The sequence below is a fragment of the Dromaius novaehollandiae genome, chromosome 2 (genome assembly GCF_036370855.1).
Source record: "Dromaius novaehollandiae isolate bDroNov1 chromosome 2, bDroNov1.hap1, whole genome shotgun sequence".
Classification (NCBI taxonomy): Eukaryota; Metazoa; Chordata; class Aves; order Casuariiformes; family Dromaiidae; genus Dromaius; species Dromaius novaehollandiae.
Window position 1 is genome coordinate 113072302 of NC_088099.1, and position 19882 is coordinate 113092183.

General features: G+C 38.2%; 1 protein-coding gene across 5 annotated transcripts in view; it reads right to left on the minus strand.

Annotated features, from left to right (window-relative positions):
• Positions 1-15826: 15826 nt before the first annotated feature.
• Positions 15827-19882, minus strand: part of CEP192 (centrosomal protein 192) — a 72992-nt gene continuing 68936 nt past the window's right edge. For all 5 annotated transcript variants that reach the window (XM_064507168.1, XM_026094334.2, XM_064507169.1 and 2 more), the window contains exons 43-44: positions 19443-19501; positions 15827-16301 (exon numbers count right to left, since the gene is read on the minus strand). In XM_064507168.1, coding sequence (XP_064363238.1) covers positions 16163-16301; positions 19443-19501 — 198 coding nt within the window. In that variant the 3' untranslated portion in view covers positions 15827-16162. The remainder of the gene's footprint in view (positions 16302-19442; positions 19502-19882) is intronic.

A 19882-nucleotide genomic window follows, 5' to 3' on the forward strand; every position in this document is an offset into this window, starting at 1 on the left:
TCTTGGTGATTCAAGACAGAAATGCAGGAATGTAAACTTACAAGATTAGGCCCATACTCTAATCATTAGAGAGGCCAAGACCTATTCAAGAAGCAGGATATCACCTTTTTCTCCGACCTCGTTAAGTCATAGCCCACCTTCTTTCTTAGCCGTTTTTCTTGATGTGTCAAAGTAACTAAGAGTATTCTGTCCAGGAGAAGAGGCCAGTTGATATTGGTGGTTTGTGCATATCTCCATGCCATGTCTTTCACAGGACAAGAATCTGGCCAAGTAAGCAGCCTGGGCTTTATCCATCAAAAGTGCAATGTGTGGAGCCCACTGTTCCCCAAGGCAACTTCAAGCAACTCCTACATTATCAAATTAAGAAAAAATCATCTTAGGGTCTTGATGTCCTCACTTTGGCATATATACATTGGGTACATATTACTGAGGAAGGAAGTTTTCAGGAACTGAAGTGCACTCCAGGTCATTAATAGATCACACAGTATCTGCTGTTGCTGCTGAAGCAGCTGTTCCCCTTTTTGTTGCAGTTAGGGGGTGAGAGGGTTTGAGTTTCACAGCCTAATCTCAGAAATTCTGGGGGGAGGGGGGAGAAGCACCCTGGGGTGGCTGGTTTTCAGTCGAGCTGATAAAGGCACCTTAATCCATAGTACCACTGTTCCCAGGTGGCCTGCTTTCCATTCCAGGATGTCTTTCTGACCTGGCTGGGCTCTCACATAGTTACCATGTCTAGAGAAGGGGACAGATCAGCAGCCTGGGTAGCTTCTGGCTGTGGTAATGCCAGGAGCAACTTTCCAAGATCAAGGGTGTCTTCCAGCCCCCCTACAGCAGCTACACTTGCCTCTGCCTGAGTTTTGGAATAACTAATGTCTTAAAAATCCTCCAGCTTGGAAGAGGTTACCACCTCTGGCTCATCTCCAGCTGCCTGTCATCACCCCTCTGATAGAGATTACCTCCTGGAGGGACTCCTTAGTACAAATGCTCCGCAATCTGTTTCCATCAAAGTGAACTACGTTAACTTGAAAAAAAAGAGTCTTTCTAAGCTAACTCATTTTGACAGGTTAGAGAATGCCTACACAAGCAACTAGCAGATCTGAGATGATGATAATCACCAGCTGAAAGATGGTGACAAGCAGCTGAGGGGCAGTTACTTCTTCTACAAGCACAGCAATAATTTCTGCCCATGACTTTAATAAATTACACCTTTGTCTGCTGAAATGCAAGTTTTCTATACATCACTCAAGGTATATAGGATGATATTTATGTGATGTATACATCACTTTTCTATACATTCATCAAGAAAAAAATATATTAGCATAATTATTCATCTGCATTGCTAATGCTAGCATCTTCTACTGAATCCACCAACATCTGCACAGCCAGGTGTCAAAGTATCCAAAGTCCCCTCCAAAAATCCTTGTTAAAAAATGTAGCAACTCTCTTACCTTCAAAAAGTTGGTACACTTCTTTCAACCTATTTCTCTCATTTTCTGTTGCACCAAAATTAAAAATAATTTCAAACCATTTTTATATTCCAAATGCAAGCCTCATTTCAGTATATGAATTTCTATTCCATCCAGCATAGTTTATTCTGCATTCATAAATGCATCTTTGCAATTATACAAAATAAAATTCATCTTTCTACAAAAGTCTGGATGAGCGCCTCCATGCCATAAAATAAGATCCATGATAACCTCCTAGTTAAACTGGTGCAGAAGTATCTTAACTAGATCCTTGATAACAGGGCAACTACTATGCTGCTACAGCATAGCTGGTTTCATTCCTGCTGAAATCATTTTGTTATATTATAGCAGTTCTGAAAAATAGCCACAGTTTATCTTTTTTTTTTTTTTTTTTTTTTTTTTAAACTCAAACATCTTTACTTGCTTACGGCAGTACTGAAAATCCTGACTAGTTCCTGTACATCACACAGATGCCTGGAGCTATGACAATAGTTCCTCTGAGGACTCTAGGGGTGGTCAACAGGGAGGCAGACACACAGAAACTATAAAGATTACACAAGGAATACGTAGTATATGGAACAGGCTTTGAATGACTTCCTAACATAAGTCAGCTGCCTAACATGTATTGTTCGAACACAGGAAAAGCTAGGTAGGTGGGAAAGGTAGGAGAAAGAAGTTTGGAAACGGTATAATTTGCCTACATTATGTGGTTTATGCAACTAAATGGCAAGACTAAGCACCAATTGCTATCTTAGGTATATAAATGCTTTGAATATTATATCTCATGATTTAATCTATTCCATTTCTAAAAACACCAAACCTCTTAAATATTTCAATACTATTCAATTACAGAATAGTTTGCTAGTCTTTAAGTCAGCATTCATTCCAGAGACAGCTTTTAAGCACATGGTCATGTTTTCACAACTAAAAGCAGGTAAGAATCTTCATCTCATCATCTCACATTATGTTCATATCCTCTTCACTGCTCACACACATTTTGCTTTCTGTTTTGTCACTGTGGACAATACAGCTTAGATACATTGTACTACCACTTTTGTCCTTTGGTTTAATTCTTGCAATTCATTAATTTTAATTCTTATTCACTTTCTAGCTAAGGGCTGGTAAATGTGTTTATTAAGTTTAAAAATTGAAAACTAAAATATTAAAAGTTAATGTTGCTTGTCAATATTTTTCATTGTTTTTCATATAAAATATGCTACACTTAGAAGACTTTTCCAATGGCCAGTACCTCCAATTCTAAGAAACAAAAGTCAAAATGGCATTTTCCTTATTCTGTAGAACAATCCTCTGATAATGACAACCTACATATGTATATATTTACTATAATTTACATTTGTAAAATTTCTACTTGTAATAAAAGAGAGATTGTACCAAACTGTGGGAAACACCCTTCTGATCCTAATGCACAATTTATGTTTATTCTATAGAAGGAATTGTAAAATAGGCAAGGTAACTTTTCAAAAGGGATGGCTTTGTGAGAAAATTCTTATAGGTACCAGCTATTTAAAAACATTATAAAATAAATTTTGGAATTCCATTAAAATTTGATGTCAGCTCACCTGTAGACTCCATTACATTAGATACCATTGTCTCTAATATTGACCAAAACAATTTAGAAAGCATAGCTGTCTGAGAGAGGCTCAGAACAGAACAAAAGGTCCAAACATCCCTAAATTTTAGAAAATCTAATTGATACTGTTGTCTTTATTTACAAATGGGGAGAAAGAGCAAACTGTGAGGAGCTGTATCAGAATGAGCAAAGAGAGCAAGACTTTTTAATACTTTGCATTTGCACACAATGTTTCCAGACAGAAAATAAATTGAGAAACCAGTCCAAGACTAGACACTGCAATGAAGAAAAAAGCGAATACTAAAAGCGCCTGAGCCCTAAAGAACAATGGACAGGCAGCTATTCTCAAAGAATCGACAGGGGTGACACATCCTGATTTACCTGAGAGGAAGAGAGACTGTTCCCACTCTTCGGATCTTACACATGCTGGCAGGTTAAAATATGAGCCTTCATTGCTTTGACATTCCCTTCCCTCTCCTTGGAGGCCCTGGTCTCAAAACGCTGATAGCACCTGCGGGAACAAACAAACAGAGGTTCTGAGCTGATTTTCACACAATTGCTGAAAACATGCAAGATAAAGGTGAAGAACATCTGAAGAGGTTATTGAAAAGGGGGGAAAAAATCTGCAATAAGAGGACACAAGATACTTCTTTCTGAATACAGAAACCCCACTTGCCTAGCTAGCATCCTTTATTATGAACAAACTTTCAAAGACTGTTTCTCTCTAGTACTCATGAGTCATTTTCTAACATCGCGCCTTTGGCGGCTTGAAGCATTTTGAAAGTGGAAAGCAAACAAAATTGCTTTTAATGCACTCATAAGAGGGTACTTCAGCTTTTTTAAAAGCCATTTTTTCCTCTATCTTTTAGCTGCTAGGAGGCTTTAAATGGAACCCCTGTAGGTTTTTGTCTGTAAACCATACGAGAGCATAAAAGCTTGGAAAACTTGCAGAGATTTTGAGGCAGGTTCACACAGCTTCATTGAAACTGTGTGTGGTTTTGAAGCTCACCAGGGCTCTAGTCACCAGGAACCATTTAAAATTGCCAACTTTAAAAAAATAGATTAAAAAACTCGTAACGGATTATGATGAAAATATAAGGCTTATTTTGTTATGCTTCTAGTTTAGAAGGAAAAATATTGCTCTGTAAATAAGGAGGAACGAGCTTTCATTCTGTACAGGTTTTTGGTATAGTTTCCTTTAAAACACATAATATCTTCAAAAAGGGATCAGAGTAACCTCTATAAACATAGCCTGAACTAACCTGCAAACTGGTCTACCTGTATCGAAGGATCAGACTAATCAATCCATTAACTAACATATGGTGGCTCAGCTGTCTTAAAAGCACTTCCAGGATTGTTACAACGGAAACATGTCAAATCTTTCTCTGTCTTTGGAGGTGACGCTTCTCAAACCATTTCAGTATCAATCAGAATAGCCAGCAAGACATGGAAAATTTGAAAAGCCAGCATGGCCATCCAGAAATACTATAAGAAACCTGAAAATACTTTTATTTATATGAAGAAACATTCAAATAAGATTTTCAGACTGACATCTTTCTCTTGCTATCACTAATTTCTAACTTTACATCATAAAAAGGTTTACTAGAACTTGCTGCTACAAAAGAAAACAGCAAAGTATTATTTTGAATGTTAAGGCAGACACAAAAAATCACTGTTGTAACATTTAACATTGTATTTCTTGTACACACATAGCTCATGAAGCCTCTGAAAATTTTGTGACAAAAGATTGCCAGTCTGGATTTTTACTTCAGCCAATGTTAAAATTCTAGTAAGATACCAGGAAATGAAACTGGCTTTTGCATGTTTTCTGATGACAAATGTGACAATAGATGGGCAACTTGCTGTTGGACTGATTCTGCTCCTATTTGTTGCTTTGAGCTGAAATTTTACACTGATTGATACTGTGCAATATTCAGCAGTGCTGCTGATTGAGGTTAACCACTCCATAGTAGCTGTGCAGTGTGGCAGGGAATGAACGTAGCTGTCCACCAAACACAGAGAACGCAGGGCTGGAAAGGGGCACCTTGGCCATGGAATCCTATTTTGCCACAGTCGCAACTAACTCTGGAATCAATTCCTAACTCAGGAAGGTCTACGTAACCTCTCTTCTGTAAATATATAGTACTCCAAAAGCCACTAAGGTTTTTTCTAATGTCCCACTTGCATAATGCTGGCCCACATTAAATGACTAAAATCTACAGTAAGTATGAGCCCCTGAATAAGGGCAGGAGAGAGCAAAGAATCAACAGTTTCTGAAGTCTTTGGAATAGCTGAGGATTTATTTTAAAGGCTCTCAGAGAGGCTCATAGAAAGAGGTTCATACCATACAGAAACACAAAGCATCCATTCCTGCCTATCTGGACTGGAGGGGATGGAGGAGGACCCCAAAATCTAGTGACAGCAGGATACACTAAGCAGGTACTTGGAAGACTATCACCAAAAAAAGTACCAGGGCACTCTGACTACCTTTTGGGTACACTTGTAGCAATCTTCAGTGCTTCAGCAGAAGGTAGAGAGGGAAATCGGAACAAAGTAAAAAACCCTTTCAGAAGCCATGGAAGGGAAGGGTGTAGAGGTAGAGGATTCGTTCCTGGATCCCACAGGTGAGTAGCAATTCTGAAGCATGGCACAAATATAGCACAAGTATAATGTAAAGAGATACTCAAGTAGTTTCAAAGTTAAAAAAAAAGGGGGGGGGGGAGGGGAGGTACTATTCAAAGTACTACTCAAAGAGAGTAAAGTCTGGAAGAGTATGGCCCATGGCTGGCGTGTCAGTATTTTTCCATCACTGAGACCAATTTGAAGAAAATCCCTGCAAAGAAGCTTTCATAAGATGGCATTTTTGTGATTCAGTATAGCACCAATATTCCTTTTGAGTTTTATAACTGTTCCTAGAACATTCTTGGCAATGAATTTAAACTTTTTGAAAGAGGTTGCATTTCACTGTAAATGGTTATCTGGTATTCAAAACACAAAATAAGCATTTGAATATTTATTGTGAGCACATTGCATTTTAGGGAGAACACACAAAGATTCTTACCACAATTATCTTGTTCCAGCTTTAATATATTAGCTGTCACCTCTTTAATGGATCTTGTGAGAAAGGAAAGTTTCTTTCTTTAACTCTCTTTTCCCCCGAACGCAATTACCACCTCATTCAGAGCTCTTTGTGTCCACCTAATCTCTCTGATTATGTCTCTGACACCACCACAATACTACATGACTGACATACCTGACAGCTGTGACTGCTGACAGAATACTCACAATGAAAACCAGCTCTATGCAGGATGAGTATTACCTACCGCCAGCCTCATAGAACAAACATGGAAGGAAGGTAAAAAAGGGGTGGGGGCATTTCACGACTAGCCTAACCCCTACCGATTTTTCCTCCTTTTAGAGCCAAACAGCATTGACAAGCAGAGCCTCTTTGTACATACCTACCTAATGAACCAATTGTTGGATGAATACAAAAGAATGCCCATTAGTATTTTAATTTTGAATTTATAGAGGAGAAAATACGTGTTTGGAGACCTGACTTACAAAAGTAGGACTTGATGGATCATTTTGTCTCTCCCTGGCCCTTTCATGCTTCTCCGGGTCATAACTCCCAGATGGTGCTCAACTGTCAGATTTAGGCAGGTGGCAAAAGATGATAGATAGCCTGTAAGGAGGGCAATACCTGAAAATGCCATCCCCAGACAACAAACTGCCACTGGAATCAAACACAGAAGCTATTTCGGAATTCAGCATTTTGAGACAAAAATACGTAAAGTGGTACTACAAATAATTCACTAATAAAAGAGCAACGAGGAACATACTAATCAGGAAAAACATTAAGCACTTCACGAAGTATCTTATACTAGTAAAGCTTCCAGGTTTCTAAGTTCTATATCAAAACCCTCATCTCGTCAGCACTCTTCTTCAATTTTTTTCATAAAGAGATTAGAATTTTGGGAATAGGGGTGAAGCAGATTCTAAATATTTTGAATACTTGGGGGAAAAAAATGAAGTTGCATCATTCTGAGGTCTTGAGTATCTTCAGAAATTACACATTCCCAGGGTGAGAGAGAAGTTGTTGAAAGCAAACATTTTCAAATTAGAATGTCTACAGGTTAGCCAAAATATACCATCTAGACATACAAGCTTTCAGAAATGATGAGATAACATTTACATATAACTAAGTACTTTATATCCACCTGATTTAACATCGAAAAACAGCTCATGTTGATTTCTTCAGGCAATCATACGGCAAAAATAAAGCACATGAGCTTGAAAGATAGGCATAGGAAAGCTTTGTGATCCAACAGTAGGTTATTGAAAGCTGAATTGTTCATTTTCTATATTAACTTTCCTTTGCTGCAAGTAAGGTGTTTGTGTTCTTACCAAAGGTCAGCAAAACATTACAATAAGATCAAAAATGTTTAAGGAACAGTTTAGGTAAACATGGTATAAAAATATCCTTTTAACCCTATGTAGTCCAGCTTGCAACATCTATTTACTTTTGTACTTTAAGTTTGCAGTGCCTAGGAACCTATAAGGCAGATTCTAGATGGGATGAGGCATCAATGAACTAATGTAATGTTGTAATTAAAAATATTCATTAATATTAATAAGTATATTGAGGAAAATTCTCTTTTACTTTTCATGCCAAATCAAATTATCAAATGGGAAACTAGAATCAACATTCTACTTAACTGGTAGATTTGGTAGGAAATTTGGTAATTTGCAAACATTGATTTTTCACAGTGCCACTAAAATTACTAACAGTCAATTTTCTTACTAAATATCAGGCCTCACAGCAGGCAGGTGGATTCTTCACAAAAATATTCTGTGTCCTACATACTGATTAAAGACATGCATACTTTTTACCTATGCTATGAAAAGAAGGAGTAGGGCATGAACTTCTATGACCTAGTTTTGTAAGAAAGTTAGAACAAAAGGATACTCAATTACAGTTCTGGGGACAACTGATCTTATGTCAAATTCTCATGCTTTCACTAGCTTCCAGGAACTTTTGTTCCCACAATGCTTTATTTCACCCAAAGATGCTATAATATAGAAACCTAACATACTATACATGTATTAGGATGCATTACTGGCTAACCTCATAGCTAACTTTGATAGCCCTGTAGCCCCCAACACCTCCACAAATCCTAAGAGAAAGAATATACCAGCATTTCACCAAACAGGCACCATAGAAATCCCCTACCATAGAAACGCCTCTATGCCTTTAATGCTCTACTTTGAAAAACCACCACCGCAAGCTTGTTTTATGCACTAAAAACCCCTCTCAAAATTATCTCAACTTTCTGTATGATCAAAACTATTTTTAAGACAGACAGGCCTTGATATGCACCTTTACTAGGTTTTCTGAAAACTAATTAGTTTCAGATGCCAGGGCAACAATCTCCAAAACACACTGAAGCACGTGTATAGAATGTATTATAACTCCATTGGTAGTCAATGATGTGAAAACTTTACAAAGCTGTTGAATAATTATGATTACTAATATCCCAATTAGGCTGATCAGCTACAAAGACACCCTCACTGTAGGCATTTAGTGAATTTCAAAAAATATTTTATTCCGGAATTTTTTCCCTTACTGTTTTTAAAACCAACACCTAAGATTACTATAATTAAAGAGACAAGTTTTGGGGGGAAGGGAGTTGTTTGTTTTTTTTGTTTTTTTAAAAAAGGTTTGGCATGTTTGACCCAGTCTTCCCGGTCTGAGACAAAGTATTTCACCTTACAACAGGAGAAAATTGAAAAAAGTTTCAAAACTGACAATGACTAAGATGAGAAGCAAGAATTATACCCAAAGCTAATTCTGGTTCCTTTATCAAAACTATCATGGCCTACATTCTTAATTAAATTTGCTGCCTTTGAAGTGCTTGAGAATTGATCAAAATATTTTGTTTTTAATAACTTTGTTGGGTTTTCTTTGTATCATTAAACCATTACAGAATCACAGAGTGGTTAAGGTTGGAAGACACCTCTGGAGATTATCTAGCCCAACCCCCCTGCTCAAGCAGGGTCACCTAGAGCACATTGTACAGGATTGCGTCCAGGTAGGTTCTGAACATCTCCAGAGAAGGAGACTCCACAACCTCTCTGGGTAACCTGTGCCAGTGCTCAGTCACCCTCACAGTAAAGAAGTTTTTCCTCATATTCAGACAGAGCTGCCTGTGTTTCAGTTTGTGCCCGTTGCCTCTTGTCCTGTCACTGGGCACCACTGAAAAGAGTCTGGCCCCATTCTCTTTACACTCTCCCTTCAGATATTTGTACACATTGATAAGATCCCCTCTCAGTCTTCTCTTCTCCAGGCTAAACAGGCCCAGCTCTCTCAGCCTTTCCTCATAGGAGACACGCTCCAGTCCCCTAATCATCTTTGCAGCCCTACGCTGGACTCGCTCCAGTAGTGCCATGTCTCCCTTGTACTGGGGAGCCCAGAACTAGAACCAGCACTCTAGGTGGGGCCTCACCAGGGCTGAGTAGAGGGGGAGGATCACCTCCCTTGACCTGCTGGCAATGCCCTTCCTAATGCACCCCAGGATACCATTGGCCTTCTTGGCCACAAGGGCACATTGCTGGCTCACAGTTAACTTGTTGTCTACCAGGACTCCCAGCTCCTTCTCTGCAGAGCTGCTTTCCAGCAGGTCAACCCCCAACCTGTACTGGGGCATGGAGTTATTCATCTCCAGGTGCAGGATCCTGCACTTGCCTTTGTTGAATTTCATGAGGTTCCTCTCTGTCCAACTCTCCAGCCTGTCCAAGTCCCTCTGAATGGCAGCACAGCCCTCTGGTGTAACAGCCACTCCTCCCAGTTTGGTATCGTCAGCACACTTGCTGAGGGGAATGATGCTGTGACAGAGAGCAGGGCTCCTTCATAGTAGGTACTGGACAACTCAAAGCAAGATTGCTGACTATAGAAGTTTATAATCTGTTTAGACAACACAACTGTGGAGAAAGGAAGCAGTCTCATTTTACAGACAAGGACTGGAAGCAGTTTCAAATAACTTGCTCAGTACTTTTAAACTCCCACTGATGCCCCTTAAAGACGACCATAACAATTGTTATTTACCGCAGCCTCTACAAAAAGCCTGCCTCTAACTGTACTGCCTCAAAGGAGAATCAGTAATCTAGACTACTAGAATTAGCAGAATTCTTGCTTCCCAGACATCATGACCTTCTCCTTTCTCTCCGCCTTCTCCTTCCTTCAAACTTTCATTTTGCAACTCAAAATATATTGGCAATGCTCCAACTCTTGGACCTTCATTACTGGAGAAAAGGTTCATCCCAAACAACTATCCAGCAAAGATCAGGGCTTCTGCTTTAAGTACTCCTTTCCACTTCTTCACTTTTTGTCCCCCAGAAAAAAAATATCTTTGAGATGGTGTTATACACCACAGACCTTATTTTTCCTAAAAATAATTATTCTACCCACATGTAACAAGGTCCGTGTCTAGAAGTGCTAATTATTGCCAATACCTCCAATGACTGTTGTAACCATATCAAAATGTGGGTCACTTAAAAAAATAGTGTGGTGCAATTTATTCTTCACTAAGTAGGATAATGACATATCAAATAGCACCAACAGATACTTTTGTTAAATAAATATTTGTGAAAGAAGGGCCCAAGGGGAAGAAAAACTAAAACATTAGAAGATGAGCTATCCTCCTTCTTGTCTCACCTGGAATCATTTTGATTGATCTTGTGAATAAACAAGCACAGCAATATAATTCCAGTAGCCTAAACAGCTGACAAGAAGTCTAGGGATATTTCCCAGCGCGCTTCCCCTTCATGCTACAAAGTAAATCATTGTTATTACAAGCAAATCAAGAAAAATAGGCTGCAAATAAATACCCAAACATTTAGTAACACCTGCAAACTAGGATTCCCTTGGTTATGAGGCACAGGCTACCTACCCAAACTTGTTCTTCAAAACATGTTTCACGTATACATATTTACACATTCGTACACATACACAAAGAACAGCTAAACAGAGAGTATCCATCACAGCACATTCTGAGCCCTCCTCCTCCCTTACATGCAAGCCAGTGGTAACACTGGAGGAAGGGCATATCCTTTCCTCCCAATTCTTCTCATCTCAAGAATTCAAGAAGAGCTCACAATGACAGTGTGAACAGACTCCCGGATAGCAGCCCTATTGTAGGGACAGTTTACAAATATGATTTTGAACTCAGATTAAGCAAGCTATTAATTGAAATTGAAGTTTCTTGCTGCAATTCACTAACAGTCTTTCACAAAGTTCACTATTTAGTAGGAAATTCTCTGTTACAATACTGACAGCCCTTTCAATGTCTTAGCCACAGACACAAACAAACAAGGGGTCTTTTTGAAGAGGCTTGTCCCATTAATATTGAAGGAACAAAGGCTGGTCCAACATCTAAGTCATGAAGACTTACACCAGCAAGTAAAGAATGAAATTTAAGAATAAAGACATAAAATAATCTTCTGGGATAAATAAAATCAGGAACAATCTTTTACAAAAATTTTTGAGGTGCTCTAAGAGTTATTTTGTTCTTGTGGAAATCAGTGTTACAAAGAATCTTACCACAGGAGGGGCCTTCACTTAGCCTTGCTGCTGGGAGAGCGACAGCTACTAAAAATGCTGTCCCCATGGATAGTAAAAGGGGAAAAAAAATACATAGCTCAAATGGCTTCCTTATTAACAGGCACTGATCTAAAGACACAGAGGAACCAAGGAAGATGAAGGCTGATCAACCCCTTCACAAACCTATTAGAAACAGGATCAGAAAAGATCACTATCAAACTGAGCATTTAAGACTGAACTGCAGCAAAGCTTGTTAAAAAGTCAGGGTTAAGTGGATGGTCAAGAATAGCTGCTAGGGTAGTACATAGGCATGCATAGGCAACGTGACTTCCATGAACAACAGATCACAAGTCTGCTCCTCTAATAAGTAAGGCTTTATCTACATTAACAAGTAACATAAAACTACAGAAGAGAAACTATAGAATTAAATGGTGCTAATCACCTAAAGTCCATACTACATGCCTCTCAGGAGGATTAGTCTGGACTAGCCCTAGTCTGGTCTCATAGACCAAGTACCTAACAGCTATTGGAGTGCCTGCGAAGGCCACCTTTTGGTTTCAACTCACCCAAAAGGTATTTCTGTTTGCATACTCCAAAACCTTTCTGCAACACAAACCAAAGCACAGTAAGTGGGGATAACTAGGTTCGTTGCAAAAGGACTTCTACTATTTTATAAACGTGAGGAGAAGTGTCTTCACATTTCTCACAGAGGAATGTCTGGTTCATTCTGAACACGAGTCAGATAGTATTCAGGCATCTCATGAGAAGTATATAGTTTCAAAGAAGGTATCCAAGTGAATTAGTTGGATCCCAGTGAAATTTGACCTCACACAAGTAGAAGGAACTAGAACTCCTACCTGAAAGACTCAGAAGATCCTGAAACTCTGCTGGAACTAGTTGTGGGGTGGGGAGGCAGGGGTGTGTGTGGCAATCACCTGATGCCTGCCCAGCCTTTCCTTGAGGTTTGCTCACAGAAGATCAATTCTGAGAAATTGTACGCATCAACCCTTAACTACCTGGGGTCAGGACTACCTCAGAACAGAGTATAAGACACTTGGTGCTGATCATCAGCCTTCCTACTAGGAACCAGCTGCTGTAAAATGCCTTCCATTTCAAGAATAGGGGGATTGGGTCTATAACATTTAAGTTTAGCAGGAAATTGAGGGTTTTTTTTTTTTTTTTTTTTTTGCCAAAGTAGGATCTCATGAAAGGTGAAGAGAAGCTTTGAGGTAACATCCTAGAAAACTGGATGAAGTGACTCTAGGTTGCAGTATCTAAAACCATTTTAAAATGTTTTAGAACTGTCTTTTCAGATGGAAAATTGAAGAGGCCACTGAAAAGGTGCCGCACTAGGAATTTTTGTAATGCCTCTGGAGTATACTTTCAAAAGTTTCATTTCAGCACTAAGACTGGGCACAGACTACCACTAGGCAATAATGAAAGTTCTGCCTGCTGTTGAAAGATTACCAGGCAAAACTCTACAAAGAAACTGGTGGAAATGGGCTGCAGCGTCTCAGCAAGTAGGGTTAATAAAAGAATATTCTTTGAGAGTTAACTGTAAAATTCCTAAAAGGCTGAACATCACCCAGAGACATGATATGCTCTAACGAAGTTTTCAGTAGAGGGACAGAAGAGAACTCTGCCCTTGAAATTAAGGTCCTCCACCAGAGACAGGACCATTACTGTCACTCTTTTTACAAGCAAAATGGAATATACTTTACATATTGAGCTAAGGATTTACAGTCAATCCAATTCATCTTTGAAGTTCAGCGTTCCAAGTTATCTACAGGGCACAGAAGAACATCATAAGGAATACAATTAAAATTGCTATACAAAAACTTCTTAGTATCTACACACAAGGGTGTTATGCTCACCCTTTCAGTGCTCCTCTCGGTCCTAAGGCTTACAGTTCCAGTCTTCCTCAAAGAGCATGGGGCAGGGTTAGAACAAGTTGCTGGCATCCTGAGGTCTTAACCAGGAGGAGTATGTTCACAGTGCAGACTTCCTCCTCTTTGCTGCAAAGAGCATGATGTTGGTGCTTGCTTCCTCTTCAAGCTTGTAGTACATCTGAAAGTTGCACAATCTCCCCCCTCAGGCCCCCTGATATAAAGGGACATTGTTACACACTGACTCCACCTAGGTCCTCAAAGCATCACCATATAAGGTATTTAGAGAGGTTAAGCTTAAACAGGTGGGGCAATAGTCACTTGACCACTAAAGAGTTGTCAAAACAAGCTAAACCCGGCTCAAGCCAAGGCACATCACAAATCCCTGCACTATCAGTCAAAACTTGTAGTCTTTTTTACAAATAATAGCAAAATCTTATTTACAGGACTACAGGACTTCTTCAGCAGGCTAAATGGTCATAGCTGTGAATGATTGTCCAAGACGGGCCTTGTGGTAACATATCTTGCTATGGCTTTAGAAGTGTCTAAAATCAGCATTAGTGTTGATATCAATGATTATTAATTTCTGATTGAGAAATAAATTAAGTCCTTTTTGAGCTCTACTGAATGCATCCAAATAGGCAGACAGTTATTTTAACTTGTGCATACCTTCACCAAGAACTTTAATTGCTGACCGCAACCACAAAAATTGTTAAGAACTATAGTTTTGAATTTTTTTTAATACCAATTCTATATACTAAAGCCCATTAAAAAAGAAGCCACCACCCTAGGCTGCCTGCTCCATTCAGTGAAAAGAACAGTCATCAATGAAGAAGTATTATATGAAGTGATTAGAAAATTATATCCCATTCCATAGATCAATCACTCTTCAGGATACAGCCTCAGGTGATGCTGAAGCTTGCCTGATTGCACAGGCTGGAAATCAAGCAGCAAAGGCACCTTCAGAACCAAGGGCAGCTGGAAGATATCAATTAGAAAATGCAAAGACTTTGAAAATATGCACACTGAACTCAGTACTTTCTCCAGCTTTAGAGGAGACTTATGATTGTGCATCTAAAACTGAACCAAGAGAGGCTTTTGGACACTAAGGCATTTCTCAAATAAGGCCATCGAGTCTGTTGAGGAAGGAAGGGGCATAGGCAGAGAAAGATCCTCCTCCATGCCCATTCAATATTCAGGAGGAGCAGAAAGGGACACCAACTGGGCACACCAATTGCTGAAAGGGACAAACACATCAGCCAAAGTAGAAGGAATATGGTCACAATAGCTAGCAGACAGGAGCAGTTAATGTCTTGTTGCAAAGACCTTGTTGATGGAAAAATAAGGAGATGGCAAATGGTTTTATGGCTAGCTTAACTTCTCGTAGTAAACTTTCCTTTCTTGGTGTCCAGACTGCTGAGAAACTAGGTTTTGTGAAGTGGCAGCTATGGGAAGAACTACACCATGCTATTCTTTCATACAATTATGGTGGAGTGTTTAAAAGGCAATGCATTGGGTACTTCAGGTTTTCCCTCAGTTTTCCAAATTTGAGTTGTTGGAAAACATGATTCAATACACGATCTCAAACTGAAAGGAGTTTCCCTCAAACTTCTATCAATCTGAAAGAATTAATGTTCAAGGGCTACAAAGGGTGTGATAACAATGGATAAACTGAAGGTGGAACTGTTGTTCACTGAATTCCACAATATAAGAACTAGAGGGCACTCAACAGAATTAGTAAGAGATCAGTGTAACATGCATAACCCACCCACTTTTTTTTTTTTCTTTCTTTTTTTTTTTTTTTTTTTAAAGGGCAGATAGTGAACTCTTGGAACTTGCTGCCACATGAAGTTGTGGAGGCAGAGTATCAGGAAGTTCAAAAACATGAACAGAAATTCACAAACACATCCATAAATGGATAAAAGGAGTTAGTGGGAAAACTCTACTTCCCATCCCTAATCCAATGACAGTGAAAGCTAGGGAAGTGCAAAGAAAGTGGGCCAAAGAAATCAGCTAGGGTAGATGGATCATTTGGAGGGCTGGAGGCAGTTAAAAAATAACTTATCTATACCACTGAACTGTGCAAAAAGGCTAACTGTCAGACATCTAGTCCCAGCTTTACCAGATGGGAAGAACAACCCTGACCAGTCCAGCTTCTGTATCACAAAATTATTCCCCTCATCCACCCACCTAAAAAAACCCTGGCATTCCCTAGGAGCAGAAATCTTGGTCACCCCTTACTTTCAACAATGAACTGCTTAACCACCAAAGACAGAAGTCAGGTAGAACCAACTGTTAACACATAGTTTTTATTTTTGTATTTACAGTATTTAAAATAAATACAATATCTAGCCACTCCTAATAAATGCAAAAATAGAAAACTCCCACCTTTAACAAAAGTGCAGTAAGGTAAGTTAGAACATAACTTTAAAACATACAATGTTACTTCTCAGATTTTTTTTTTTACTATGAAAACAGATTCGTAAAACAAGCACCATGATTCACCTTCCAGAAGACGTTCCATGAAAGCAGCATCATAGGGTAAAAAAAAGGGAGAAGTTAGGATGGAACTGTAGTAGCAAATACTTGAATATTTTAAGTGGCATGTTCTAAAACTGTTCTCTGTCTATTCTTTTGCAATAGCTTTACCACATAGCCGAATACTAAGACTGCCATATTTGCTTGTTTCCACAACCAAGAGAGCTTCAAATCTGCCTTCTGCCTTTGGCTTGAACTGGACTGGCATGTTGATGTAATGATGGGATCTGTAAAAACACAATTATGTGCATATTTGATGTTTAAAACCAAGTTAATCCTATCAGATATAGCTTTTTTCTAGTTTTGACTTTCACCAAAATAGTACATAGGATATGTGCTGGAATCAAATCAAGTGTATTTTTATAGTTTTGATTACCTATTATTCTTCTGAGGGACTTAGATTCTAAAGATGATGCTTTCTTATTGGCTAAACAAAGTATTATAGTATTTTATTAGATATTGCTGCCAGTTTATCTGGATAAGTTTGGTCTGCCTCTTTGCAATACATTGACAGTGTATAAACCATATTTGGAGCAAAGTAACTACACTGATTTCAGAAGTGTACCAATTTTTCCGATTCTTGATCAATTTAAAGCTAGAAAATTTAATTTCAGTTACTTCTAATTGTTTCCACATGAGTAAATATTCTGCCAAATCACTGCAAATCAATGTACTCATGCTCAATCAGTATTTCAAAGATTTTACATCACATGTCTTTCCTTTCAGGTTATGTAATTCCTCCTCTACTCAGATAGCATGAAAACATTCCAAATGGTAAAGAAATTATTCTGCCACAGTAGAATGTAATGGGCGACTGTCTTAACTTTCAAAGCCCAAAGTGCAAGTTTTAAAAGTATATAAGCTATACAAGCTAAAAAGCTGGAAATGCTGAGTGGCAGTCTATTAGATTCCATGGGATGCAATAGGAATATCCAGAACTGCAGACAGGTAATAGTAATAGGCACTTATTAGAATAAGTGGAAAAGGAGCAGCAACACTTAGTAAGCCAGAGAAAGAAGGAACTACTGTCTTCTTTTATTATGACTACAATTTTCTCCCCTTAACAGTATATTTACTATTATTCAACTTTCTCTGACATGCTTCCCCTACTTTTTCTTATTTCGCTCCTATACCTTTATTCTCCTTTGCTTTTTCCTCTACACTAATCCAACCTATCAGTCTATACTCTGACCCTCCTCCTCTATTTGGAAATCACAGTATTTCCCCCTATATATAAGCCTGACTCCGGCTTCATTATCCCTAGTACTAAAATAGTTATATTAGCAAAATGTAGTTTGAAATCTTTCTACAAAACTTCGTCATTCAAGCCATCTATTAAGAGAATACACTTTCAGAATACATAGACTGAAGCGCTACTGTATTTTTTTTAATTGGATTAATACAAAGCACACATTCTATATTACCGAACTACAACACACAATACAGCAAAGGAGTAAGGTCAGATCAGGGTTTCATGTCTCATACTTGACTGCTGAGTATTGTACAACAATTCTGCCAAAAAAGGTGTCTCTAACCATTTAGTCAAAAAACTCACACCCCCTGATCTATAAATGAAGAGCATTAGTATGACTATTTCTATGTTATGGATGCATTAGATTAAAAAACACAAATTTTAGTAAGAATTAAGAATGAAGTCCTTCAAGACTATAAAAGAGTTAGAAGGAAAGACAGGAAGCATGTACAAGTCTATAAAAAACAGAGCACTCCAAAAAGATGTTTGCTTACACATCCTAACATTCAAAGAATCACATACCCAAACTCAAAATTATAAAACCAAAAACTTAATAGTAAGTCATGTATCACTCTTTTGAAGAGATGGCCACATCTGGATCTCAAATATTAATTTCCAAAATACATATTATGCGACCTTCATGAAATTGAGGCAAAGTGTCTTAGCATACAGCAGCTGTATTCAATTTCATTTGACCACTGAAGTTCAAGTATCCATTTGGTGCTATACACATTATTTTTCTTCCCAGAACTATGCAGACTTTCAGATAAAAGAATTAAAAACAAAAACAAAAACCACACCCTAGAAGAGGTCAGTATTTACAGCTGGAGCAAAAATAGTCAAAGTTGCTAGAATAAAGCTTATAGAATGTTATTAAAAGGTACAAAATATTCACTCGATACCATTTATAAATGATATGTGGAATTTTAACTTATTGCTAACTCTACTTTGGGTAAAAGCAACCGAGTTTACCATCTCTCACAGAAAATATACCAAATAGCTTTGACAGTATCCCTCAAAAATCTTTTGGAAATATTTAAGTGTCTTCCAATGAAGTTACTCATGCTTTCTGGAGGGACTATTAAGTCATCCTGTCCTTAGTCTGCACCTGTACAGCCCCAGACAGATCTAGCCGGATATCTTGATTTGACTAGATTTGATCCTGGTCACTACTTCCATAAAAAACCCTTTTATGCTGTCTGGTGTAGCATACACAATAAAAAGATGCCAATTAAGGAGGGAGACTGGAAAAAAAATCTAAGCAGAGTTATGACATTTTGAACTGATATGTGCCACTGACTGGCAGACAGGAAACTAGATTAGGAGTCAGAAGATCTAGCTCCATTTATGATTTTGCTCACATAATTTCTATTCTGTACACATTGAGTTTCCCTGTATTTAAAACTGGGACTTGTTGAAACACTAAGAACGTGTGCTGGATGACTTTTAATGCAAACAGTTACATTCTAGCTTTGTGACAATCCCACTGTTACAGCTGAATGACCAAGATATTTTCTTCCTGAAGACACGACTGATGGTACTGTCAAATACTTGTTGTAATCAGCTCCAAAGATGACTGGAATTTATTTTGAAGGGATTGTTATCACCAACTTGAATATTCCTTTTATGCAGGTAATGTGCTAAAATACTTGGTATGACCAGGCAATCCCACTGGGTGCTCAAACCTGGTATCTGCAAAGAATCTTAGGTGCATTTCTTCAAATGTGTCAAATTAGAAGCATGATTAAGGCAATCTGCTTGGTCTGTTGTGCAGAAAGTATAAATGGAAGGAGTGACTTGATTGTGCACAGCATGCCAAATGGTTAAATGAAGCATTAGGCTTAGCATTAAAAGCAGCAGCACTGTTAGAAACAATCTGCAGGGAAGAAATTGGCAGATGCAGAAATAACCGTGTGGGCTCATTCCGCTTCTAACCAAGATTACAAAGCACAGCATTAGCAAAAAATACACATTTAACTAGACAGTCAGAATACTGGATATTTATAGATGCATTTCAGCACTGTACATATAAAGAAGATATTTACCTTACTGAATTACTTGAGTTTAATTTTTTTTTTTGTTATGCAAGAAAAATGTTAGCACAGGCATTACTCACCTTAGAGAGTATTTCAAGTGCTTGATGTGGAAAGGTTCTTTGGGACTTACAAACCTCAGCTGTAATGTAATACAAAATGCTTAAAAAACTCCACTACATCTAAGACCATCATATTCAATTTACCACATGCTTAAGATTAGTCATGTAATTTACAAATACAGCTTTAGATAGACATGGGGTTTAAAAATAAAGGATGCCCAGCTTTGTGCATAATAAAAAAAATTTACATCTCAGAATGTTTTAACAAAGTTAACAAAAAAGCCATAAGGCTAATAACAGATTTATCTGAACCACAACCTATTATTTTTTCAGTTGCAAATATGTTAAAAGCCCTCAGCAGTTCAGAGTAAGACAAAAGAAAAGATAAAAATTACAAGAGAACAAAAACAACATTCTTCAAATGGGAGCAAAAAAAGAGTCCTTCAAAAATAGCTATTAAT